This window comes from Panicum virgatum, chromosome 5N (genome assembly GCF_016808335.1).
Source record: "Panicum virgatum strain AP13 chromosome 5N, P.virgatum_v5, whole genome shotgun sequence".
Lineage (NCBI taxonomy): Eukaryota > Viridiplantae > Streptophyta > Magnoliopsida > Poales > Poaceae > Panicum > Panicum virgatum.
Genome location: NC_053149.1, coordinates 47,307,572 through 47,333,260, shown reverse-complemented (window position 1 = coordinate 47,333,260; position 25,689 = coordinate 47,307,572). Strand labels below are relative to the sequence as shown.

At 52.6% G+C, this 25,689-nt stretch overlaps 2 protein-coding genes across 2 annotated transcripts; both read left to right on the top strand.

The window, feature by feature from the left end:
* The first annotated feature begins 528 nt into the window (after positions 1-528).
* On the top strand, positions 529-19,407 carry LOC120672117 (cytochrome P450 72A15-like). Its single transcript, XM_039952414.1, has 6 exons — positions 529-908; positions 3,380-3,600; positions 3,714-3,958; positions 4,158-4,507; positions 18,310-18,338; positions 18,759-19,407. The coding sequence occupies exons 1-6, from the start codon at positions 602-604 to the stop codon at positions 19,182-19,184; spliced, it is 1,578 nt and encodes a 525-aa protein (XP_039808348.1). The 5' UTR covers positions 529-601; the 3' UTR covers positions 19,185-19,407.
* Positions 19,408-21,085: 1,678 nt separating this feature from the next.
* LOC120672118 (cytochrome P450 72A14-like) lies at positions 21,086-25,267 on the top strand. The gene is made up of 5 exons (XM_039952415.1): positions 21,086-21,466; positions 21,931-22,151; positions 22,788-23,032; positions 23,314-23,692; positions 24,471-25,267. Exons 1-5 carry the CDS (start codon positions 21,166-21,168, stop codon positions 24,894-24,896), a joined length of 1,572 nt encoding a protein of 523 aa, XP_039808349.1. The 5' UTR covers positions 21,086-21,165; the 3' UTR covers positions 24,897-25,267.
* The last annotated feature ends 422 nt before the right edge of the window (positions 25,268-25,689 follow it).

Here is a 25,689-nt window from a genome sequence, read left to right as displayed (position 1 = left end):
AAACTAATTACACAGTTTAGATGTACACGACGAGACGAATATTTTGAAACTAATTAGTGCATGATTAGCCATAAGTGCTACAGTAACTCATATGTGCTAATGATGCGGTCAAAGACCTCAAATTAGTTTTTTAATTAGTGCCTGAAAATCGCTCCCGACATCTAGTCAAATATTTGATGTGACCTTTGTACCAAAAATTTTCATCTAAGGCTGTGTTCACTTCCCTCAAACTTTCCACCACACCGAAACATTAAATATAGCAAATGACTCATGCATAGAGTACTAAATGTAGGTAAATGAAAAATTAATTGCATAGTTTTGATGTACGTTGCGAGACGAATCTTTTGAGCCTAGTTAGTCTATGGTAGAATAATATTTACCACAAATAAACGAAAAATACTACAGTACACTACAGTATCCGATGTGATCTTTTTACCCGCTTTTCGCGGATCTAAACACACCCTGACTAAACACCCCTAACTAAATTGACAACCATAAATATGAGCCAATAGGCCTCGCCCCCAAGGCCCCAATCACACACACACATCCCCCTGATCCGCTCTGCTTTGCTGCTTCCCTTCGACCGCGCCAAGCCACAACAATGGCGGCGCGCGCTCTGTTGATGCTGCGGGAGGCCTCCCCGTGGGCGCTGGCCGGCGCGGCGGCGGCCGTGGCGCTGCTGTGGCTGGTGGCCTGGACGGCGGAGTGGACCTGGTGGACTCCGCGGCGGATCGACCGGGCCCTGCGGGCTCAGGGCCTCAAGGGCACCAGGTACCGCCTCTTCATCGGCGATCTGAGGGAGAACGCGCGGATGAACCGGGAGGCTCGCACCAAGCCGCTGCCGCTCGGCTGCCACGACATCGCCCCACGCGTGCAGCCCATGCTCCACAGAGCCACCAAGGAATACGGTAATTTCAAATCTTACCGGCTCTATCCCAATTTTACCCCTTTCGTGTTCATTTCTTCAGGTGTTTTTAGTATCGGGACAACATGCTCGTTTTGATTTTTTAAGATAAATTAAGATTCTGTTTGGTTGGACTTCCAACTTGGGCCTTGTTAGTTGCGTCTGTAAAGTTTTTGAAATGAAATTTTTACACATTTAAAATATTAAATATAGACTAATTACAGAATTTGTCTGTAAACTACGAGACTAATCTAATGAGTCTAATTAATACATCATTAGAGCATGTGTACTGTAGTAATTACTGTAGCAATTTAGTGTTTACTCATATCCCAATTAGGCTCATTAGATTCGTATCGCAATTTACAAGCAAACTATGCAATTCATTTTTTATTTTGTTTAGATTTAATACTCCATGTATGTAAGATTCTCTTTCGATGTGATAGATTTGGAATTTTGAATTTTGCATCTAAACAAGGCCTTGCTTTGGCTTCTCAAAAAAGTCAAAAACCCAAAGAAAAAGCTTAGCTTCCACCGACAGCCGCAACGGAAAGCAGCTTTATACTAGTACAAGTTTCGCAGCATCCCTCTTTGGTCTGTTAAACTACGAGATGAATCTAATGAGTCTAATTAATCCATCATTAGAGTATGTTTGCTGTAGCATTACTGTAGCAATTTAGTGTGTAATCACGTCCTAATTAGGCTCATTAGATTCGTCTCGCGATTTACAATCTATTTGTGTAATGCGATTTATTTTTCTACTACATTTAGTACACTATGCAAGCGATTTACAAAAATTTTGTATTTTGCGTTTTGAATCTAAACAGACCTATGTATCCTTTTCTTCCCTTCCGATTGCCCCTACCCCACTCCCACCTCCGATGACGCCCAGGCCCAGTGCCGCCGGCGCTCCACCCGCCTGGCGTCGCACCACCTCCCTGGCGACTCCTAGCCCGGCGCCGCTCCATATTCCCGGCGCCCTACCTCCCCTCCGCTCCACCTACTCGGCTCCAGGAGGTCCTCGCAGCTGGCCGCGTGAGGTCCCCGCAGCTAACCGCGCCTGCTCCCCCAGCGGTGGCGCAAGCTCCTCACGGCCAGCCGCGCCTGCTCCCCCAGAGGCGGCGCGAACTCCCCACGGGCAGCCGCGCCTTCTCCACTAGCGGCGGCGCGAGCTCCCACGGGCAGGAGTTCGACTGCGGGCGGAGCTCGGATGACCAGCGGCAATGGAGATCACAAGATCCGCGATTCCCATCGAGGTTGTGATCGGTTGCGCCTAGGGCTTGGTCTTGTATGGATATAGGAAGGTTGTGGTGCCGTGGATGAAAGGAATCAACCGGAGGTGGAGTGTGGCCCGCGAATTTTGCCGGCGAGCGGGAGCTGCTCTGTCTGCTCTGTTTTGGCCAGGAAATAAAAAGAAAGAGGTCCTCCGCTGCTAGTGAAATTGGAGCATCACTGCCTTGCGAAATCTGATCTCTCCTTTTTTTTATTGCGAATCCCTCTCAGTGACATAGGGCCCACTAGCAGGTGGCATGGAAACCTTTTTTTTTGTTAATGGTAGTGCACACGTTATTTGCCAATAAAAGTTTTATTTATTAATGGCGCAAGATTTTTTAAAAAAAATTGATTTTTTATTTTAAAATAGCAATTAACAAGTGATTTATGATAGTATATTTTCCATAAAAACATTTTATGGGCATTACAAGTATTTCTTACCAATACACACAACCACAGCTAATTTAACCAAACAGCTTTTAGCTTTCTCACAGCTCACAGGCCATAACAGTTTTTCCACACCTCAAAAACCACATCAACTTTTTTCACAACTACAGCCAACCAAACACACCCTGATTTTACTATAGACCTACACATGATATATATATAAATGCTTAGCGAAACTTATATTTCTAGAAAAGCCAAAAGGAGTAATAATTTGGAACAGAGAGAGTACTATACTTCAGGATCGCATTAGAGCAATAATTTTAAGAGTAAATTGCATCGCGGATCTCTAAACTTGTCTCGAAGTTTCACCTAAGCAGTGGCGAACTACCACGCAAGCCCGAGCTCGAGCCGCAACCTGATTCGTGGGCGTGTGCCTGGCAGGAGGTGGCGAGATTGACGGCGGGCTTCGCTCGGCTCGTGGACGGCCTAGCTGAGGCGGGATTCGGCGACGGAGAGGCGCAGCGCGGTGCGCGGTGGAGGGAGCGAGGAAAGGGAGAGAGATTGGAGAGAGAGATGGATGCAAACGTGGCACATTTGGAATCTCGGATGAACCATTGACACGGTTTAGGGATCTAGATGGACGATTTGAGAGTTTAGAGATCTAGATGAAACTTCAGAATAAATTTAGGGATCTGGGGTGCAATTTACTCTAATTTTAATTTGCGTACCAAGTAACAAAAAGAGAAACACTTACCTGCTATTCAAGTCTTACTACTATTTCAGGCTGTATTTATGGTGATTTTCGAAACCCCAATGCAGGGAAAATGTCATTCACCTGGTTCGGTCCAATACCGAGGGTGATGATACCAGACCCGGAGTTAGTCAAAGAGGTTTTGTCTAACAAGTTTGGCCACTTTGGTAAACAAAGGAATACCCGTATCGGGAAGCTGCTAGCCAATGGGGTTGTCAATCATGATGGGGAGAAGTGGGAAAAGCACAGGAGAATTCTCAATCCTGCCTTCCACCAAAAGAAAATAAAGGTAATTGCTTATAGATGGCTATCCTTTTTCTCATTTCAAATTGCAGCATCATATATATTGGGGTGTAACGCCTTCTCTAAGGAAGATTAGTGCCATTGATGTCTTCTTTACAGCGGATGCTGCCAGTATTTTCTGCTTGTTGCGCTGAAACCATTACTAGATGGGAGAATTCAATGCCTTATGAGGGGCACTATGAGATAGATGTCTGGCCGGAGTTCCAGAATCTCACGGGAGATGTTATCTCAAGAACCGCATTTGGTAGCAGCTATCAGGAGGGGATAAAAATTTTCCAGCTGCAAGGAGAGCTAGCTGAATGCTTTGTACAGTCTTTAAAAACAATATTTATACCAGGATATTGGTTTGTTCTTCTTTTCCTCTAAAGTGAAGCAAAGTTTTATTCATTTCAAGTTGCACATGACAGCATTTGAAAGATGCCTACATGTTTCTAAATATGAAGATTTTAAGAATTACTCATATAGTCATATCTGTGTAATAGAATGCTCCTTCATTTCCATTTTCAAATTTTGCAGTAGCATAACACTTTTGAACATATGCAGGTTTTTGCCCACCAAAACTAACAGAAGGATGCAAGAAATTTATCAGGAGATCCGAAAAATTCTGCGTGAAATAATTGGGAAACGGGAGAATGCCATGAAAAGTGGCGAAACAAATAATGATGACTTGCTGGGCTTATTGCTGGAGTCAAACATGAAGGAATCGAAAGGGAATGCAAAGCTGGGATTGTCAACAGAAGATGTGATCGAGGAATGCAAGCTATTTTACTTTGCGGGTACGGAGGCAACATCACTCCTGCTTACTTGGACTCTCATTGTGCTAAGCATGCACGCAGAATGGCAAGAGAGGGCAAGAGAAGAAGTGTTGAATCACTTTGGAAGAGCCAGACCAGATTGTCGTGGTGTTGCAAACCACGGCCGGGTGGCGGAAGGCACCCGCCCTAGCCCAGAGGGTGTGTACTCAGGGGGTAGCTAGTCTTAGATCGATCTCCCTCCAGAACACAAGAAACACAGCAGGATTTAGAGTGGTTCGGGCCGCCGGAGCGTAATACCCTACATCCACTGTGTGTTGTATTGCCTTCCCACAAGCGTGAGGAGGTGCGAGAGCTTGAGTCTGTATGGATGTGTCCTGTGCACAGCGAGCGCCTCCCTTTTATATCTCAAGGGGGCGCGTACACAGTCGTTGGATCCCCGACAGGTGGGTCCAACGATGTAGTATAACCTAACGCACTGTTCATGCATTATGGCGTTGCAGGCAAAGGAGATCTTTCTCTTGGATTCCCTCGCCTGCTCCCGGAGCCCTTCGTCCATCATGTCCTAGCGTCGTCTTGTCAGGTCGGGCCCGTCGCAGCTAGTGACACCGCCCGTCACATTGCTTAAGCGGGCGGTGTAGCTTGCGGCGTAGGCGGCATGATGGAAAAGTGCCGTGCTGTCGTATCCGTTTAATGCTACAGGCGGGCTCTGCGCGGGCGCGGCTCAGGCGGCTGCACTGTGCTCCTTGGTAATACGCGGCGCGCAGCGGGGCCTGACAAAAGGCTGTCTTGTGTACCACGGCGGCAGAGCACGCCTTGTCTATCGCATTAAATGCGGTAGGTGGGCGAGTCTTCCTCCGGAAGGCTCGCGCACGATCCCACGCCTCCGGGACACGTGGCGGCTTCGGACCCCTACACGGTGAGGGGAGTCCGGACGGGCGTAGGAGGTCCCGGACCCCTCTGGGGGTCCGAGGCTTCGGCGGTCAGCTTGGAGCTTCCCTTCCATGGAGACACGTGGCGCCACCGGACCCATCCTCAGGCGGGGAACGGTCCGGGGCCGTTGGCCTGGTGAGGGAAAAAGCCTGGCCTGTGGGGCCTGGCTACTCCGTCTCTCCCGCGCAGCTACGGATAACTACGCGGGTCCTGCTTCCCTGCAGTAAGAGTGGGTATCCCTGCTGCAGGGTACCGACAGTGGCCCCCGGGCCCACCTTGGGGGAGGTACGAGCCCACAGGTGGGGCCACTTCTGCGATTTGGCACTATATAGCTTGAAGCTCCTTTCTGCAGGTCTTGACCGGCTTTGACTACCCATTGGGTTAGTTGCTGCCTCATCACGTCGCAACGGATTACTGACTAAGGGCCCCACGATAAGCGGTTCACTTAGTCACACGCACGACGTTCGGCATTGTTGCGGCCGGAGTAAACGGATCATTTACCACCGGCGCAGCTCCCGAAAAGCTCGGCCACGCCTATGATTAATGCGCGCACGTCAGCTCGGCTTCCGCCTTGCTTCACGCGCGCGGGCGACGGTTCGGATCCCGCCTTTTCGCACCCCCGTTGATTACCCACCCTCCCTGACAGGTGGGCCTGGGCCCCCCACGTCATGGACTGGGCGGCTAACTCCTGGTGCGAGCGTCGCTTGAGTTCCGGCGACGGTTCCGGGGCGCGCCGGTTGAGACAGGCTTTATAACGGGGCATACCGTATCCTACGGTTGCTTTCCCGCATTCGTCTTCTTCCTCCAGCCTTTGCGCCCCTTTGCCTCCGAGCCTTCCTTGACCTTCTCTCCCCCCTACACAGGCTCCTTCCTCGCCCGTCAGGAGATGGCATCCCTTGTTCATCCCCGTCGCTTCCAGACCGAGGGAGAGCTGAACACAGTGCGCCGCCTGCTTGGGTGGAGCGCTCAGGAGACCGGCTGGGGGGTGCGAGCAGGCTCGGTTCCCCTTGGCAACCTCCGCGCCGGGGAGTTCGTGCTATTTACCTCGCACGTCTCCGCCGGCGTGGGGCTGCCGATTTCTTCATTCTTGCTGCTGCTGCTGGAAGACTTCGGCCTCCAGCTTCAGCATCTGACGCCCCACTCCCTCCTCCTGGCGTCCATCTTTGTGCATTTATGCGAGATGTTCGTGGGAGTGCGTCCCTGCGTCATCCTCTTCCGCTACTTCTTCATCCTGGTGAGGTCCAGAAGGAGCAAGGACGAAGTGGGAGGGTACTACTTCCAGATAAGGAGCGACCTGCCGACTCCTTACATTCCGGGCCTTGCTGGCGGAAGGTGGGAGGAGTGGCGCAGGGATTGGGTGGTTGCCACCACCGAAGCCAACGAGCGCCTTGTCCTGCCGACCGCGGGGCCCGCCTCCGACAAAGCATCCTGGAGGGCCAAGCCATCGCTGCAGCCGGAGTTCGACTCCGTGCTGGATAAGATCAGGTCACTGGCAGGGAGCGGCCTCACCTCGTGGCACGTGCTCGGCGACTTCGTGAAGCGCCGGATCGCCCCCCTGAAGCAGCGGCCGCGACCGGCGTGGAGCTTCACCGGCCTCAACGATTGCAGCAGGACCCATCGCGGGGAGGGAAGCGACCTGACCCAGGAGGCCTTGGAGGTCCTGGTGCGGAACGTGACGGGAGACACCTTCATCGCAGAGAATCTGATCCTCCCGCAGAGCATAGTCCCCCTCTGCGAGGACCCAGCGAGGGTGGCGGTGCTGGCCACCCTGCCAACCCTGGACGACGGGGGATTGGCCCCGCGGCAGACCGGGGGTGACCCGAACCGTGGGCTCCGGATCTCTGGCTCGTCCGGGGATCAGGCTACGCTAAGCGCTGCGGGGTCCGGTGCCACTACGAAGGGGAAACAGGCCGTGGCTAGCAGCGCGGCTGCAGCCGGCTCCAGCCGGGCCCAGAGCAGCTCCGGTGCGTCGTCAGGGGACGTAGGCCGGCGGAGGCTACTCCGGGGCGACGGGACCCTGGTGTCGGAGCCCGCCGCGAAGCGCCAGAGGTCTTCCGAGGGCGCAGGCCAGGGTAGCTCCCGGGCTGCTGGCCCCCACGGGTCCTCTGGCGTAACTGGACCACCACCATCGCCGCCGAGGAATTCATCGCGCCGGCAGCAAGAGCAGCATCAGCAGGAGCAGCCGCAGGAGCAGCGGCAGCAGGCTCGCGGACGGCAGCAGCAGCAACAGGAGCGACCCCGGGTTGCACCCATGCCGCAGCCGCAGGTACAGCAGCAACGGGCGCAGGCCCGGGTTACGCCTGTATCGCAGCTGCAGGGACAACAACAGCAACAGCAACAGCAGCAGCCGCAAGAGAAGAGGCCCGGGCTCCGGGGACGCTGGGTCCCCGGTTCTGCTGGGTTAGTGTCATCTTGCTCTCCTCCCTTGCGCCGGTGTTCTGTTTTTTTTGTGTTGACGGCTTTTCTGCTTTGCTACCAGGGCTTCCCGCCCCAGCGGTTCTTCTACCACCGTTGGCACATCAGCAGGTGCCCGGGCGGCAGCGACCTCGGCATCGACAGCGACGGTGGCAGTAGGTGCGGGACCCTCAGGTACGGCGTCCTGTTGCTAACTCCGTGACACATGATGCGATGCTGACTGTCATGCCATTTCCAGACTCTGCAGGGCTCAGTGCAGCAGCGGCAGCGGCGGTGGCGCCGGTGCTGGGTGCAGCCGCTCCTGACGTATTGGTGGCGGGGGCACTCGATGCGGCCGCGTCTGCCACGGCGGCAGCGGGAGCACCGAAGTTAGGCTCGGCCGCGCCCGACTTGTCGGCAGCGGGGGCACCAGAGCTGGGTCCGGCCGCGCCCGACTCGGCGGCAGCGGAGGTGCCGGAGCTGGGTCCGACGGCGCCCGACTCGGCGGCAGCGGAGGCGCCGGAGCTGGCCCGGCCGCACCTGACTCGGCGGCAGCGGCGGCGCCGGGGCTGGGCCCGGACGCGCCCGACTCGGCGGCAGCGGAGGCGCCGGAGCTGGGCCCGGCCGCGCCCGACTCGGCGGCAGCGGAGGCGCCGGAGCTGGGCCCGGCCGCGCCGGACTCGGCGGCAGCGGCGGCGCCGGAGCTGGGCCCGGACGCGCCCGACTCGGCGGCAGCGGAGGCGCCGGAGCTGGGCCCGGTCGCGCCCGACTCGGCGGCAGCGGAAGCTCCGGAGCTGGGCCCGGACGCGCCCGACTCGGCGGCAGCGGAGGCGCCGGAGCTGGGCCCGGACGCGCCCAGACTCGGCGGCCGCGGAGGCGCCGGAGCTGGGCCCGGCCGCGCCCGACTCGCGGCAGCGGAAGCGCCGGAGACAAGTGCTGCAGCGGACGCCCCTACCTCCAGCTCCGGTCCTGCTGCGGAGGAAGAGTTGGAGGTGGTGTTTGCAGGCGGCTCCTGCAGCTCCAATCCCCGGAGGAGGATGCGACTCCGCTTCCTCAGGTGCTGTTGCGAGTTCGGCGTTCGATGAAGAGGCAACCTCCTCCGCCGAGGTGGCCTTCCGGCGGAGTGGTCTGCGCTGGAGAGCGAGCGTCAGCGCCTCTCCGACTGGCACACCCGCCTGGAGGCGCACACGAAGGCGGAAGCTTCCCGCGCTGCGGAAGCTCGGTCGAAGCTCAAGTCGGACCAAGAGGCCTACCGAGCCAGCCTTAAGAAGGTGTTTGACCGAGAGCTCACAGTGTCGAATCGGGAGAAATCCTTGGCACAGCGGGAGCAGGACTTCACCCTGGAGGTTGTTGGGTTTGCTGCTCAGCGGTCCGGCCTCGAGGCTCACCTCGCAGCCCAGCAGTCAGAGCTGGAGACTCGCAGCGAGGACCTCGAGGTCCAGAGGCAGGAGCTCGACGTCTTCTCTGCGACTCTGCAGGGATGGCATGAACAACTGCAGGAGAGGGCCCGCCAGCTGGCTGCCGACGAGGCGGACTTGGAAGAGGACCGGAAGTCTCTTGCCAAGCGGGAAGCTCACGCCACCGCCATAGAGAAGGAGCTTGGGCGCCAGCGAGAGTCGCTCAAGAAGCGGAAGGTATACGCGGAGCAGAAGGAGACCAAGCTGGAGGAGCGGTCCCGCGGACTCGAGGAGAGATCCCGCGAGCTGGAGGAGAGGTCCCGCGAGGTGGAGGTGGCCAAGGCGGCCTTGGACACCCGGGTGCAGGAGGCTGTCCGGGAGGCGGTCCAGAAGCACCAGGAAGACCAGCGCGCTGGAGCTCAGCGGATCGCTGACTGGGCGGCCGAAGCGAGCCTCGCACTGGTGCCATTTGGAATGAGCCCGATCCAGGTGGCGGAGCCGCCAGCTTCGATAGCTGACGCCCTCCCAGTGTTGAGCTCCGCTTCGGATAGGCTCCAGCGCCTGGGGCCGGTCCTTACTGGACAGCTTGAAACCGAGGGCCGCGAGCTGATCCGGATGGTGGCGGAGCACATCCTGACCTGCCTCCGGAGCCACGACCCGGCCATCTCGCTGGCGCCCGTGGTCGATGGCCCTGTAGCAGAGACGGAGGCCGCCGCTCGGGACAGCGTGCGGGAGGTCGTTGACTTCGTCGCCGCCTACTTCAAGCGAGAGCCTGCGGACCCTTAGGCTGGGGATTGTATCTTTTTTCTTTTGCATTATGTAACAAACATTGTATTAGTTGAAAGTTTTTGAAATAGAAGAAACTTCAACTTAGCTGTTTGGCGGTTGTTGATTTGCGGTATGCGGCACCCCGGCGCCCTGGCCCCCTGGCGGATAGGTTCAGTTGTTTGGACCTGTCTGCCACCTTGGGCATAGGTGTCCCATAGCCTGCAAGGCGAGCAAGCGCCTTGTTCCCTGCGTAGTATACAGGAGTACAGAGAGAAGAATCAAATTTGCTTATATGGTAGCAATGATACTGCAACTTAGCTATTTGACGCATGCAGAATCCATCCATGATGTGTGGGACAAAGCGGATGCCTGGGCCCCCTGGGAGAGAGACTCAGCTGCTGTGAGTCTGTCTACCACCGAGATTGGCTCTTATCCTGCATGAAAGCTTTGAAGCAGATACTCGGCCCCCCTGGTAGATAGGCTCAATGGTTTGAGACTGTCTACCACTGGCCAGGTTTGAACCTGTGTACCACCTCAAAGTTATAGCTTAGAGCAGACCCGCGGGGCTCATTCCTGACCAATCCCAGGCTTGGTACCAGGTCTAGGACTCTAGATGCGCAGGTCCAGGTAGCTCTGTGCTTGTTACAGAGTGGGGGAGTGCGTAGGCTTAGGGTCGGAACCAGGCTAAGGCGCTACGCAGGGCTCCGGACCACTCCAGGAAACAGTACGATCTTTCCGGACCTGGCTTCTTCGTCCTAGACCCTTCGCAGCAGTGGGTGAGGTCACTTTGCTGTGCTCGATCCTTTGAGATATAGTGCTGGACACGCCGTGTTGGACTTAGGAAGCCAGCTCTTGAGCTGGGTCGAGGTCCGGGCCCCCAATTACCTGGCTTCAGGTACTAGAGTACTCGTTACAGGGTGGTGGAGAGTGCAGGCTTTTGGGTACGGAACCAGCTAAGCGGCTACACTGTACTCCGAACCACCCCAGGAAACAAGTACCCGCTCCCCAGAGTAGGTCCCTAGGGGTCCGGACCCCTCTCCTGCAGCAAGAGGGTCCGGACCTGTACGGTAGTCCAGCAGCTCAATGCAGATCTTAGTTGCAGCAACAAGAGTAGAGGTCCCGCGGGGGTTAGAAAAAAGCGAAAATTACGAGAATCGAAATGCGTAATTTAACTTTGACACAAAGACAGAATTAGGAAAAAATCTTTCCTTTGCAATCTCGATGTACATGGCTTGCGCGATGGATGTCAGAGGCCGGGTTTATGAGGTCGGACCTCTACCGCTCTGAGCCGCGCGTTAGCCGCTAGTGCGATGGATGCCAGAGGTCGGGTTTACGAGGGTGGCCCTCAACCGCTCCGGGCCGCACGCTAACTCTATCTTATTACAAAGGAAAGGTTATTTCCCTGCTCTGCCTAGGTGTAAAACTTACGCAGATGCTCTATGTTCCACGGGTTGGGCAGCGGTACTCCGTCTTCTGTGGCGAGGCGAACACATCCGGGCCGGCATACCTCTGTAACCTTGAAAGGCCCCTCCCAGCTGGGGGAGAGTTTGTGGAGCCCCGCTCGGTTCAGGATCCGTCTGAGGACGAGGTCGCCAGCCCGGAGCTCCCTACTGTGCACGAACCGTTGACGGTAGCGCCGGAGCGCCTGGTTGTATCGTGCATTTCGGATCGCTGCTCGCCACCTTCGCTCGTCAACGAAGTCCACGTCGTCGCACCGCAGCTGCTCCTGCATGGATTCGTCAAAGGCCTGGACCCGTGGTGAGCCCAGGTGAATTTCTGGGGGAAGGCATGCTTCAGCCCCGTAGACCAGGAAGAACGGAGTCTCCCCGGTGGCTCGGCTGGGTGTGGTCCGGTTGCCCCATAGTACACATGGAAGCTCGTCAACCCATTTGGCACCATGCTTTTTCAAGCAGTTGTAGGTGCGGGTCTTGAGTCCCCTGAGGATCTCTGCATTCGCTCTCTCAACCTGTCCATTGCTGCGGGGATGTGCCACGGACGCAAAGCATAGCTGGATGCCAATGTCCTCACAGTACTCTTGGAAAAGTCTGCTTTTGAATTGGGTCCCGTTGTCCGCGATGATGCGGTTTGGGACGCCAAATCTGCACACAATGGACCTGAGGAATGCGACTGCTGATTTCTTAGTAATATTCACCACAGGAGTAACCTCCGGCCACTTAGTGAACTTGTCGATGGCAACATAGAGGAACCGGTACCCGCCGACAGCCCGGGGGAAAGGCCCCAGGATATCCACACCCCACACAGCAAATGGCCATGAGGGCAGGATCATCTGTAGAGCTTGAGCTGGGGTGTGTATTTGCTTTGCATGGAACTGGCATGCTTTGCAGGACCTTACCAGCTCAGCCGCATCCTGGAGTGCTGTTGGCCAGTAGAAGCCGTGCCGAAAGGCCTTGCCAACAAGCGTGCGAGAGGAGGAATGACTTCCGCACTCGCCTCCATGGATCTCCGCAAGCAGTTCGCGGCCCTCTCCCTGGGAAATGCATCGCATGAGGACTCCGTTGGCGCCACGGCGGTAGAGATCCCCTTCTACCACCGCGTAGCGTTTAGCCAATCGGACTATGCGCTCAGCGGACACATCGTCATCAGGGAGGATGTTATCTTTCAGGTAGTCCCGGATCTCGGAGATCCATGCATCGGGAGCTCCCAAAGCAGATAGGGGTGGTTCTGTGAGGACAACAGGCTCCTCAACAGAACACACAGCCCTAGTTGGGCACCATAGGTGGAATACTGCCGGGACCGCTAGCTTCGAGGTGCCAGCTTGATCCCCGTCACCCGGCTCGGCAGGCTGGGCGGTAGGTTTCAGCAGCCGTCTTTCAAAGACACCCTCAGGCACAGAAGCCCAGGTAGATGCTCTCGCAGAGAGATCATCTGCTGCTGAGTTGTGCTCGCGGGGAACGTGTTGTAGTTCCAAAGCGTCGAAGTCCTTCTCGAGCTTCCTCACGTGTATGAGGTATGCCGCGAGCTGGGGATTATTGCAGTTGCAATCCCCTCGGACCTGCTTAATGATTAGCTGGGAGTCCCCCTTCACCAGAAGCTGCCGGACCCCCAATGAGAGGGCTTGGGTCAGGCCGAAGATCAGAGCCTCGTATTCCGCCATGTTGTTGGTGGCCTTGAACTCAAGGTGCACCATGTACTTCAGCTGATCTTCGTTTGGGTCGATGAGGACCACACCAGCTCCGGCCCACTTCTCGCGGGCGGACCCATCAAAGAAGAGTGTCCAGTGAGGCTCGGTGAAGACTGGTGTCCTGATTTCCGGCTCCGGGGGTCCAACATTTATGGCCGGACCTCCAGGGTTGCTTGGGGAAGGAGTCCACTCCGCTATGAAATCAGCCAGGATCTGGCTTTTGACCGCATGGCGTGGCTGGAATTCCAGTTGGAACTCTGCCATCTCTGCTGCCCACTTGGCGATATTGCCTGTGGCGTTGGAATTGTGTAGAATCGCTCTTAATGGGTAAGAGGTCACTACAACAACTCGGTGTGCTTGAAAGTAGTGGCGCAGTTTCCTGGACGCAATAAGTATTGCATAGATAAGCTTATGCGTCTCAAGATACCTGGCCTTTGCCTCGTGGAGGACTTCACTGACGTAGTAGACTGGCTTTTGGACGGTCCGGACCCTAGTTCCTGGGTCCGGTTCGCCCTTGTCCACCGCATCTGTCCCTTGGGCCCCCAGTGGTTCTGGGCTCCCAATGGGATGAGGCTCCTCCGGGCCTGCCTGTGCGGGGCCCGGACCTTCAAGCTGGGGTGAGGCTGACGGGCCCCCGTGTCCGGGGTCCGGCTCACCATCCTTGGCCAAGAGGACCTTAGTGCTCCCCTGGCGGGTTTGCTCCATCCTTTCGGCGACCAGCACCATGCTGACCGCCTCCGCAGATGCAGCAAGATACAGAAACAACGGCTCACCGGGTTCTGGTGCCACCAATACTGGCAGCGAGGTGAGGTGCTGCTTCAGCTCCTGGAAGGCCTGTTCAGCCTCTTCGGTCCATGAAAATGGACCGGACCTCCTCAACAGCTTGAAGAAGGGAAGGGCCCTCTCAGCCAGCCTCGATATGAAGCGGCTAAGAGCAGCGAGAGATCCAGTAAGCTTCTGGACGTCCTTGATGCGGCCAGGAGGCCTCATTGCTTCGATCGCCTTGATCTTGGCTGGGTTTGCCTCGATGCCTCGATGCGAGACCAGGAAACCCAGCAGCTTCCCTGCTGAGACGCCGAAGATGCACTTCTCTGGGTTCAGCTTCGTGCGGGTGGCGCGAAGACGGTCGAAGACGAGGGACAGGTCCTCCACTAGTGTTGATCCTACCCTAGTCTTGACCACAATGTCATCGACATAAACCTCAACAATATCTCTAATTAGATTACAGAAGGTTTTGTTCATAGCTCGCACAAACGTGGGTAAGGCATTCCTTAGACCATACGGCATGACAATGTAGCAATAAAGCCCATCTACTGTTACAAAGGCAGTATGCTTCCTATCCTCTCTAGACATCTGAATCTGGTGGAAACCAGAGTATGCATCTAGGAAAGACAAAAGATCACACCCGGAGGTGGAGTCCACGATCTGATCGATACGCGGAAGAGGGTAGGGGTCTCTTGGACATGCCTTGTTGAGGCTGGTGTAGTCGATGCACATCCGGAGCTTCCCGTTGGCTTTTGGGACGACGACCGGATTGGCCAACCACTCGGGATGGTGGACCTCCTCGATGAAGCCAGCGTGTAGGAGCTTGTGGACTTCTTCGCGGATGAAGTTCTGCCGCTCCACAGACTGCTTCCGAGGTTTTTGGCGCACCGGCGTGGCGTCGGGGTAGATCCTCAGATTGTGCTCGATCACTTCCCTGGGGATCCCGGGCATCTGCGACGGTTCCCAGGCGAACACGTCGACATTTGCCCGGAGGAAAGCGATGAGCGCGTCTTCCTATTTCTCCTCCAGGTTCCCCGCGATGCGGGTGGTCCTGGTGGTGTCTGCCCCAATCTGTACCGACTTCACGGGAACTTGGTCCGGATCAGATGGTTGGACCTTGGAGGCCTTTGCAGGCGCCCTGGGTTGCGAGGTGGACGGATCCTCCTCGGAGCGTGCAGCCTCTGCCGCCAGAGTGTGCAGTCTCTCAACTGCAGCAACGGCAGCGGTGCGGTCGCCCTGCACGGTGAGGACTCCGGCAGGGGAAGGCATCTTCAAGACCAAATACCCATAGTGGGCAATGGCCATGAAGCGGTAGAGTGCCGGTCGGCCAATGATAGCGTTGAACGGGAGGTTCACCTCCGCAACATCAAACATGACGCTTTCTGTGCGGAAGTTTTCCTCGGTCCCGAACGTGACCGGCAATGTGATGCTCCCCAGGGGGAACACCGGATGTGGGCCCACTCCGGAGAATGGGCGAGAGGGAGTCAGCTTGGACTCTGGGATCTGCAGCTGCTTAAATGCTGCATAACTGATGACGTTGAGGCCAGCCCCACCGTCAATCAGCACGTGGTAGAGCCTCACGTTGGATATGACAGGAGCAGTGACTAAAGGTAGCACACCAGCTCCAGCCATATTCTCCGGGCAGTCGGACGGCCCGAAAGAGATGGTGGTGTTCATCCACCTCTGGTGCGGCGCCGCCCTGGGGACCCCCGGCTTCACCGAAAGGACCTCCCGGCGAAGGGTCTTCACGTCCCGCCGGGAGACAAGCTCCCAGCTCCCGCCATACATCACGTACAGCTTCTTGCGGCGGTCGCCGTTGTCGGAATCGGAGTCGTCGTTGTGATAGACGCCCTTCAGCTCTCGAGCGGGGGATTGGTACCCCAGCTCCTTCTCCCCGGCTGCGGCTCTGCTGTCAGAGGCCTTCTCCTTGCCGGCCCGCTGGCGAGGAGGGGGTGAGTCATCCTTAGAGGACTGCTCCCGCCGCCCACTGACCCGTTTCGCGAGCTTTTGGATCTCGCGGCAGTCAGCAGCGCTGTGGCGAGTGGTGGGATGCACTGGGCATGAACCTCCGCTTCCACCTTGCGGGCGAGGGCGTTTGCCGCGTGTATTCTGGCCCCCAGCCGCTGCCGCCGCAGCCGGCGCCGCTGGTGGCGCTGCTGCTGCAACGACTGGTCTGCCAGAATGCGGCTCCCCACGACCCCGGTTCTTCTTCTTCTTCTTGCCACCGCCCTGAGCGGTAGCGCTGGAGCCACCAGCCTTGGTGTCTCCGTCTTGGGGAGCTGAGTGCCATGCACGGCCCTCGGCGGCCCTGGCACACTTGTCTGCCAGGGAGAAAAGCGTAGTGACGCTTTCCACCTCGTGCGTCGCCAGCTTCTCGAGCATCTTCTCATCACGCACCCCCTGACGGAAAGCAGTAATAATAGATGCATCTGAGATACGAGGAATGGTACCCCGTACCTTAGTGAAGCGCGAGATGAAAGCCCGAAGCGTTTCCCCGGGTTTTTGCCTCACGGCGTGAAGGTGTGCCTCCACACCATGCTGCTGGTAGGCGCTGGCGAAGTTCGCTGTGAACCTTGCACAGAGCTCTTCCCAGGACTGGATCGTCCCAGGTGTGAGGTTCATGAGCCAGGTCCGGGCTGGCCCAGACAAGGCTACATGAAAGTAGCTTGCCATGACGGCGCCGTTGCCACCAGCTGCTGTGATGGCGGTAACGTACACCTGCAGGAATTCCGACGGGTTAGTAGTACCGTCGTACTTTTCCGGCAAGTGGGGGCGGAACTTGGGTGGCCACGCCACGGCGCGGAGGTGCTCCGCAAGCGCAGCACAGCCCACCCCGGCCACCGGTGCCCCTGGCTGAATCCGGGCGTTCACCGGAGGCCTGGGTGCCGCCGCGTCCAGATCGACATTGAGGTTGCGTCCCTCAATGTTGAGACGGCGCTCTCGCGCCCTCTCGACAGCGATGCGGGCATCCTCCCCCGCGCGCCGGCGGTTGAGCGCCGCCCGCAAGTCTTCTGTTCGTGCACCCCTCACGGTGGGGGAGCGCACAGATGCCGACGCACCGCCCTGACGCTGGTGGTAAGGTACCACCGCGTTGCCAGGCGGAGGTCGTTGCCCAGTCTTTGCAGAACTGGGGGAGGCCTGAGCCAGGTGGAGGAGACGGTCGACGTCGTCTCGCCACTGCCTCAGGGCGTCTGGCGAGGCTGCCTCAGCCGGAGGGTTGCGAAGCAACTCCCTAGCCGCGGCTAGAGCTCCGCCGCTCGCAGTCTGTGAGGGGGCCCTTGATGGGCGCCCTGACTCTTGCCGGCGGGCGGCTCGCGCCACCGCCAACGGTGGCTGCTCCACAGGCACGGTTGCCCCTGGAGCAGGAACGCGAGGGGCGTGTGGCGTGGAGGACGCCACCCCCTCCGTCATCTCCACGTCGTCCACACGAACCATGGGGACGAAGAGGATGATGAAATGCGACCAGCTAGCTTCCCCTACCTGGCGCGCCAAATGTCGTGGTGTTGCAAACCACGGCCGGGTGGCGGAAGGCACCCGCCCTAGCCCAGAGGGTGTGTACTCAGGGGGTAGCTAGTCTTAGATCGATCTCCCTCCAGAACACAAGAAACACAGCAGGATTTAGAGTGGTTCGGGCCGCCGGAGCGTAATACCCTACATCCACTGTGTGTTGTATTGCCTTCCCACAAGCGTGAGGAGGTGCGAGAGCTTGAGTCTGTATGGATGTGTCCTGTGCACAGCGAGCGCCTCCCTTTTATATCTCAAGGGGGCGCGTACACAGTCGTTGGATCCCCGACAGGTGGGTCCAACGATGTAGTATAACCTAACGCACTGTTCATGCATTATGGCGTTGCAGGCAAAGGAGATCTTTCTCTTGGATTCCCTCGCCTGCTCCCGGAGCCCTTCGTCCATCATGTCCTAGCGTCGTCTTGTCAGGTCGGGCCCGTCGCAGCTAGTGACACCGCCCGTCACATTGCTTAAGCGGGCGGTGTAGCTTGCGGCGTAGGCGGCATGATGGAAAAGTGCCGTGCTGTCGTATCCGTTTAATGCTACAGGCGGGCTCTGCGCGGGCGCGGCTCAGGCGGCTGCACTGTGCTCCTTGGTAATACGCGGCGCGCAGCGGGGCCTGACAAAAGGCTGTCTTGTGTACCACGGCGGCAGAGCACGCCTTGTCTATCGCATTAAATGCGGTAGGTGGGCGAGTCTTCCTCCGGAAGGCTCGCGCACGATCCCACGCCTCCGGGACACGTGGCGGCTTCGGACCCCTACACGGTGAGGGGAGTCCGGACGGGCGTAGGAGGTCCCGGACCCCTCTGGGGGTCCGAGGCTTCGGCGGTCAGCTTGGAGCTTCCCTTCCATGGAGACATGTGGCGCCACCGGACCCATCCTCAGGCGGGGAACGGTCCGGGGCCGTTGGCCTGGTGAGGGAAAAAGCCTGGCCTGTGGGGCCTGGCTACTCCGTCTCTCCCGCGCAGCTACGGATAACTACGCGGGTCCTGCTTCCCTGCAGTAAGAGTGGGTATCCCTGCTGCAGGGTACCGACACAGATTTTGATAGCTTGAGCCGCCTGAAGACTGTAAGCACAAAATCAACGTTCTATTTTCTCGTAAAATTCCAAAAATTTTGGACAATTAAGAGATTAGTGATGCCCATTTCATTCTTTACCAAAAGAGGTTAATGGATTTATTACATGTGTTTTAGTATGTTTATTTTCATTCAATTTGATGCTAGCTAATAAGCTTCAGAAATTCTGCTGGAGAACTAAGTACAGCTTTACTTCTAAAATGGTAGGAATTAAATCTTAAATCTAAATGATGCGCTATTACTGTGAATCCATGACAGGGCTCTGTGAATTTGCTATAACAGCATGGTGTGGTGAGAACTGAGAAATACTGATCAGTATTACCTGGAACCATTTAGGAGGAAAGTGGAAAAATTTGTTTTCCATATCGTATTACTGAAGCAACAATCCTGATCTTGTGCCATGTCTGCGCAGGTAGCCATGATTTTGTACCAGGTCCTTAGGTTGTACCCGCCGGCAGCCTTTCTGACCAGAAGAACAAACAAGGAAGTGGAGCTCGGTGGCATCAAATATCCTGGAGGAGTGAACCTCCTGCTGCCCATTCTCTTCATTCACCATGATCCGGAGATTTGGGGAAAAGATGCGAGCGAGTTCAATCCTGCGAGGTTCGCCGACGGCGTCTCCAATGCTACCAAGCACCCGGGCGTCTTCTTTCCGTTCGGAGGGGGTCCCCGGATCTGCATCGGCCAGAACTTCGCCTTGCTGGAAGCGAAGATGGCGCTGTGCACCATCCTCCAGCACTTCTCCTTCGAGCTCTCGCCATCCTACACCCATGCGCCGTACACCGTGCTCGCCCTGCACCCTCAGCACGGCGCTCAGATCAGACTGAAGAAGCTCTGATGACCATGACGCTCATGCCGGGCTGATGGCATCTATATTGCCACCATATACGGTCATTTTGCATGATGTATGTACATTAGATTTTGATCTTTGAAATGAATAAAGCAGGGGTAGAATGTGCATGTATAGAAACGTTGGTACTCGTTCAGTCAAAACTGTGCAAACAGTTATAGCTCACTTTCATATATCGTTGCTAATGGGTGAACTTGTATGTCTCTGTCAACGCTTTGCGGTGTGGCCCCATCTTCTTCTTCCTTTTTTTGCGAAGAAATTTTGCATTTAAAACGATGTAGAAATTTTACAGCAAATGGTATACATGAATGCTGCAGATTATATTACATATCCTGACCTAACTTCTGCACAAGTTGCATCTGAGCGTGAGCCAAGACATCCTGGTGACTAATGGGTAATTTTCCTTAACCACCTGCTCCAGGTTTTGGTGGAGCGCCCTAAGAGGTGCTTCCTGTTTTTTACGGAGTGGAGCTACTTTTTTAAGGAGTGGAGTAGAGCTGGTTGTCATGTTTGGACATTTTTTTTGTGGAGTGGAGTTGGTTTTGGTGAAGTGGAGTACTCTCAAATAGGCTATAAGTCAAGAAAAGACAACGCGTGTCGCTCTCGTGACACACCATTGTCCTACATTATTTGGTACCTAATGTATAGACTAGCTAGATTTATTATTAAAAAAATATTGTGGCGCCTTGAGTCTTAGCGGTTGTCTTTCTTCTACGCATAATTTGCCATTCGGATCTGATCAACTTTTTTTTTTTAAAAAAAAGGCAAGTGCATGTTGACATTATATACTGCTGATCATTTAAACATCGAAAGATGGATCCGACGGTGAGAAGGGAGCGCCCCCAATATTGCCGCGGGATGCATTTATACTGATCAGTATTAACTAGTGTATCAACTCGTGCTCCCCCACAGCTAATTAGAATTAATATAACAATAAGGCTTATAACTAATAATTGTAATTATCTATATCACGACATCTTTCATCTATTAAATATTCTAATACATACTCTAAAATACATATTTATCTTTATCTATTATGAATTGGTATTCTTATCGCTTCCATCGTATATGAATACAAGTATAAATAATATATTAATAATGATAGAAATAATAATTTATAATTTATTTTGGTGAGTTTAATATTTTGTTATAATTGTATAGCTTAGAATTAGATTTAGGGTTACTTTAAATTTTTTGGACAATTTATATGCAAATTTGGGGTGTTATTTGCATTATTTTTATAATGTCATATATGTGTAATTTACACTAAGATTAGAGGGTTACTTTAGATTTCTTTTATAATGGTAGATGTGTGTAATTTAGATACTCCCTCCGTCCTGAAATATAAGTCATCCTGGGAGTGTTTTACTGTGCCCAGATTCATAGAATGTTCAATGAATCTGGACATACAGTTTGTCTAGATTCAGAGAATGTTTAATGAATCTGGTAAAATGCCAGAATGACTTATATTTCATGACAGAGGGAGTACATATTTAGAGTCTAGTTTTATAATAGCAGAGGTGGATAATTTGTTATGAAAGATAATAGATCTAATGTATGATTGGAGTTGTCGGATTGATGGCCGAATGTTTCTAATTTTTATAAAAAGTTCTCCATGTTTTAGAGTGTCCATCTAAGATATGATCAAGGTGGCTTCATATGGAGAGTTCAAAACAAACCTCCAATTAATAATAGTAAGATATTTATGTTATAAATAAGTATTATTAGATTAATTATGTAATATATTTTAATCTCTATGAAGATATAAACATTAGCTATTTTTATATAAATATGATTAAATTTGAAATTATTTGATTTATCGAAAAGCAAATTTTGCATTCTTTTTAGGAGGAAGGGGAGGAGGGAGTATATTGTAATTGTACGAGAGTAGTTGGACGCTCGCAGTCGGCCATCATTCCCTGACCCGCTTGCTTTGCACTGCTCGCTCACCGTTCACTCCAAGAAGCCGATGGCAACTCGAGCTCTGCCGCTGCTACGGGAGTCCCCGCCGTGGGCCGTGGCTTGCGCGGCGGCGGCGCTGTTGTGGCTGGTGGCCTGGACGCTGGAGTGGGCGTGGTGGACGCCACGGTGGCTCGACCGGGCCCTGCGTGACCAGGGGCTCAAGGGCACCAGGTACCGCCTCTTCACCGGCGACCTGAGGGAGAACACCCGGCTCAACCGCGAGGCGCGGGCGAAGCCGCTGCCGCTTGGGTGTCACGACATCATCCCCCGCGTGCTGCCCATGCTCCACAACGCCGTAAAGGAGAACGGTAACTTCTATGTGCTCCGCTCAGATCATTCCCCTGCATCTAAAGTTGGTTCCTTTTGTTTTCGCTCAACCTCTTCGATGTTTGAACCAAAATACTGAGACAAATAAAATCATTTTGTTGTGATTCCTTTTTTTCCCCCTTTGGAGCCCGTTCGTTGTGATTTTCATGATGTTTTTACTCCCAATAAAGACTTTGAGGGGGTTGGGTACACATATACAGGAGTAGAAGTAGAAGTAGTTGAGCATATCTGGTTGGAGTTAGCTTCGGTTACAGGTCTGGCACCAGAGTGCTCGGTCTCAGATAATGTGTTTGATTGAAAGCGTCAAAAGTATTGATTCAGACGTCCTGTCACTGTCGGTTTCTTTCCCCTGTTTTCAATCATGCTTTGTGACCGCCAAATCCTCACAGAATGATTTGGGCGTAGTCTGCAAGTCCTACTTATGCTGTTCAAAACTCAAATGCAGGGGCAGCGTCATTCACTTGGTTTGGGCCAAACCCGAGGGTGATGATTCCAGACCCAGAATCAGTAAGAGAGGTTTTGTCTAACAAGTTTGGCCACTTTGGCAAGCAACGTTTTAGCCGTGTTGGCAAGTTACTAGGCAATGGGGTGGCGAATCATGAAGGTGAGAAATGGGCAAAGCATAGGAGAATCCTCAATCCAGCATTCCACCATGAGAAAATAAAGGTAGTTGTTCGCTGAATTAGCTTCTCATGGCTGTGTTTTTTTAGGAGATTTTTATGGTGCACAATACTAAATCTGTATTACTGTTTGAAAAGGACTAGCATATAAACATCTGATGGCTCCGATTAATTGTATATCACTGAAAAGTTCATTAGTAGTTAGGATTGGTAAAGGACCTAAAAATTTAGCCTAAATAATTTAAAGGCCGGGTTATCTTATAGAATTTAAGCTAAAAATATATAAGAGCCGAGTTGGATTGGGAATTAGAACTAGGACCCATGATTCATTACCATCCCTAGTAGTGTGTACTCCATAATCATTATCTTCTAAAAAGTACCGTGGGTAGTATACGTGAGTAGTATCATAGGAATTTTCTTAATACCATCAGGATCCATTTCATTTGGACCATTTTTCTAATTCCATCTCTTCATTTTCATTTATAACTGAAAAATAATTACAAAATTACCGTTACTAATGAAGGATTATATATCCAGTATCCTCTATATTGTTATGTACCACTAAGCGGTGGTTTAATCACCATAAAACCTCTTTTTTACGGATTGAATTTCAGTATGCCATATACTGGGTAGTGCAATCGCTATGTGTATTAACCCTGCTGTTCCATTCATAATTTCACAGCGGATGCTGCCTGTATTTGCTACCTGTTGCATCAATGTGATTAACAGATGGGAAAAAATAATGTCTTCCGAGGGATCTTCTGAGATAGACATCTGGCCTGAGTTTCAGAATCTTACTGGAGATGTTATCTCGAGAACTGCGTTTGGTAGCAGCTATCAAGAGGGGATGAAAATTTTCGAGCTGCAAGGAGAGCTAGCTGAACGCCTTGTACAGTCTTTCCAACCAGTATTTATCCCAGGATATTGGTTTGTTCTTCTTTTCCTCAAAGTTTTATTCATTAGATTCACGCCAACAAGTTTCTGCATAAGAAGATTTTATTCGTTCTTATCCATCTTTTAAGGAAATGACCTGATACTATTTCTAGTACAAGAAGAGATACAGAAACGACCTTTCCCAGTTCAATAATGTTTTGAACACCTACATTTTTAATTTCTAAATCCATGTTCAAACAGAGATAAAAAGATGAGCAAAAGTATGTGGTAGAAATCAATAATTTGTTCCTTATAAAACTGTCGAACATATGCAGGTTCTTGCCGACCAGAAATAACAGAAGGATGAGAGAAATCAGTCGAGAAATCCACAAAATTCTGTGTGATATAATTGGGAAAAGAGAAAAGGCTATGAAAAATGGCGAAACAAATAGTAATGATTTGCTGGGCTTATTACTGGAGTCAAACATGAGGCAATCAAATGGGAATGCAAAGCTAGGATTGACAACAGAAGATGTCATTGAGGAATGCAAGCTATTTTACTTTGCCGGTATGGAGACAACATCAGTCCTGCTTACTTGGACTCTCATTGTGCTAAGCATGCACCCAGAATGGCAAGAGAAGGCAAGAGAAGAAGTATTAAACCACTTTGGAAGAGATAGACCAGATTTTGAAAACTTGAACCGCCTGAAGACTGTAAGTATGAAATCAGCGTTCTCTTGCATTCCCTCGATTTTTAGATTTTTTTAGATAATGGACAAAGTTCCGGCTTCAAACTCCTACATTTTTAGATATATAACGTAGTTAATTAGTTTATTGAAAAATGCAGAAATTTAATATATAGAGTGATATTAAAGACATTATTAATTTGGGGCAATTGCAAATTTGCTACTATTTCAGACATTACTATAAGCTTGCCACTAGAAAATTGCAAAAACACCACCAAAACTGTCGTTCTAGTGGCATTCTTGCAATAACACTAATAATTATGATAAACAGGGGAAATTTTGCCATGCCCCTTATTAATTTTTCATTACTTTGTCAAAATTAGACTAAAAACATTAAATAGCTCAGTTAAAATATTTATGCTTGTGATGCTTTATTTACAATTTTGAATGCTGCTGATTGTCGTCTGCATGTCATTCTAGTGGAAAAACTGCTGGTTTTCTGGTAAAACGGCGGGGCCTTACATCTGAAGGACCTTAAGATCAATATCTTGAAGCCACAATTGATTCAGTGAATATACTGTAGAAGCACGCTGGACATGAGTTAAACTTGATGTTGAAGGAATCTTACTATTTACATCTTGCATTCGTTTTGGAAATTACAGTTTTAGAGTGCTTCAGGAGCTGCAACTGTTCTGTTCATATGTGTGATTAATTCCCCAATCACTGTTGAACATGAACTTTTCTGAAGAAAAAACAGGATATCAAACATTTTTTTAATGATCTTGTCCTGTGTTTGGTTTCTGCAGGTAACCATGATTCTGTACGAGGTCCTCAGATTGTACCCACCTATAGTCTTATTCAGCAGAAGCACGTACAAGGAAATGGAGCTCGGTGGCATCAAATATCCTGCAGGCGTGAACCTCATCCTGCCCGTCATCTTCATTCACCGCGATCCCAGCATCTGGGGAGAAGACGCAGGCAAGTTCAATCCAGAGAGGTTCGCCGATGGCATTTCCAACGCGTCCAAGCATCAGGCCGCCTTCTTCCCATTTGGAGGCGGTCCCAGGATCTGCATCGGCCAGAACTTCGCGTTGCTGGAAGCGAAGATGGCGCTGTGCCCCATTCTCCAACGCTTCTCCTTCGACCTCTCGCCGTCCTACATTCACGCGCCGTACACCGTGATAACGTTGCATCCCCAGCATGGTGCTCAGATCAGGCTGAAGAAGCTTTAATTTAACTATGGTGATCTTGCTGGATGGCAAAACCTCAATACCATTATCATATAGTGACTGTGCATCTACGTTGTTTAAAATTCATGATCAAGGCCGGAACTTTCCATATTCCAAAAAAAAGGTTGTTTAAAAGTCGATGTTTGATCTGAATTACAAGTACAGTGTGTGTATGAATGGAGAAATTGGTTGATGGACATGTTGCAGTTCATTGTTTTTTTTCGTTTGAACCTCAGTTCAGTTTAATTGAGGAACAGTAGTGTTGGTGTATTGTTGTAATCAGTAAATGTATAAGGACCATTGTGTAAAGTGGAGGAGATAAAGAAAAGAGAAGGGCTATGGGGGAGAAACAACCCAGCCACAAAATTTCCCAATTCCAACATGGTATACAGAGCTAGGGTTAGGGTTGAGCTCACCGGAGCTCGCAAGATGGCCGGTGTGTGAGGTTGCGGCGGCGCAAGGACGGGCGCACTACTAGAAAACAGGCCTTCAGCACCGGCTGAGAAGGGCCAAAGGAACCGGTTTACCAACCGGTGCCCCGCAACCGCGACCAATGGCCTCGCCTTAAGACACCGGGTTTTTCAACCGGTGCCTTAGACTTCCATTGGTACCGGTTGGAAACACCAACCGGTACCAAAGAGGCTGACGCAAGGTGGCAGCCCCTTTGGTACCGGTTGGTCTTTCCAACCGGTACCAATGACCTTTTCCCTTTTTTTTCCCAAATTCAGTTTTGTTTGTTATATTTATTATTGTTTATTCTTTTATAATTGCTAAACGCACTCAAGCTCTACAGTAC

Bases quoted from the DNA above. Each gene is read 5' to 3' on its own strand.
- LOC120672117 (XM_039952414.1), top strand. From the start codon at position 602: ATGGCGGCGCGCGCTCTGTTGATGCTGCGGGAGGCCTCCCCGTGGGCG. The intron at 909-3,379 runs GTAATTTCAAAT...ACCCCAATGCAG, and splicing joins CAGAGCCACCAAGGAATACG to GGAAAATGTCATTCACCTGG. The intron at 3,959-4,157 runs GTTTGTTCTTCT...GAACATATGCAG, and splicing joins ATATTTATACCAGGATATTG to GTTTTTGCCCACCAAAACTA.
- LOC120672118 (XM_039952415.1), top strand. From the start codon at position 21,166: ATGGCAACTCGAGCTCTGCCGCTGCTACGGGAGTCCCCGCCGTGGGCC. The intron at 23,033-23,313 runs GTTTGTTCTTCT...GAACATATGCAG, and splicing joins GTATTTATCCCAGGATATTG to GTTCTTGCCGACCAGAAATA. The intron at 23,693-24,470 runs GTAAGTATGAAA...TGGTTTCTGCAG, and splicing joins ACTTGAACCGCCTGAAGACT to GTAACCATGATTCTGTACGA.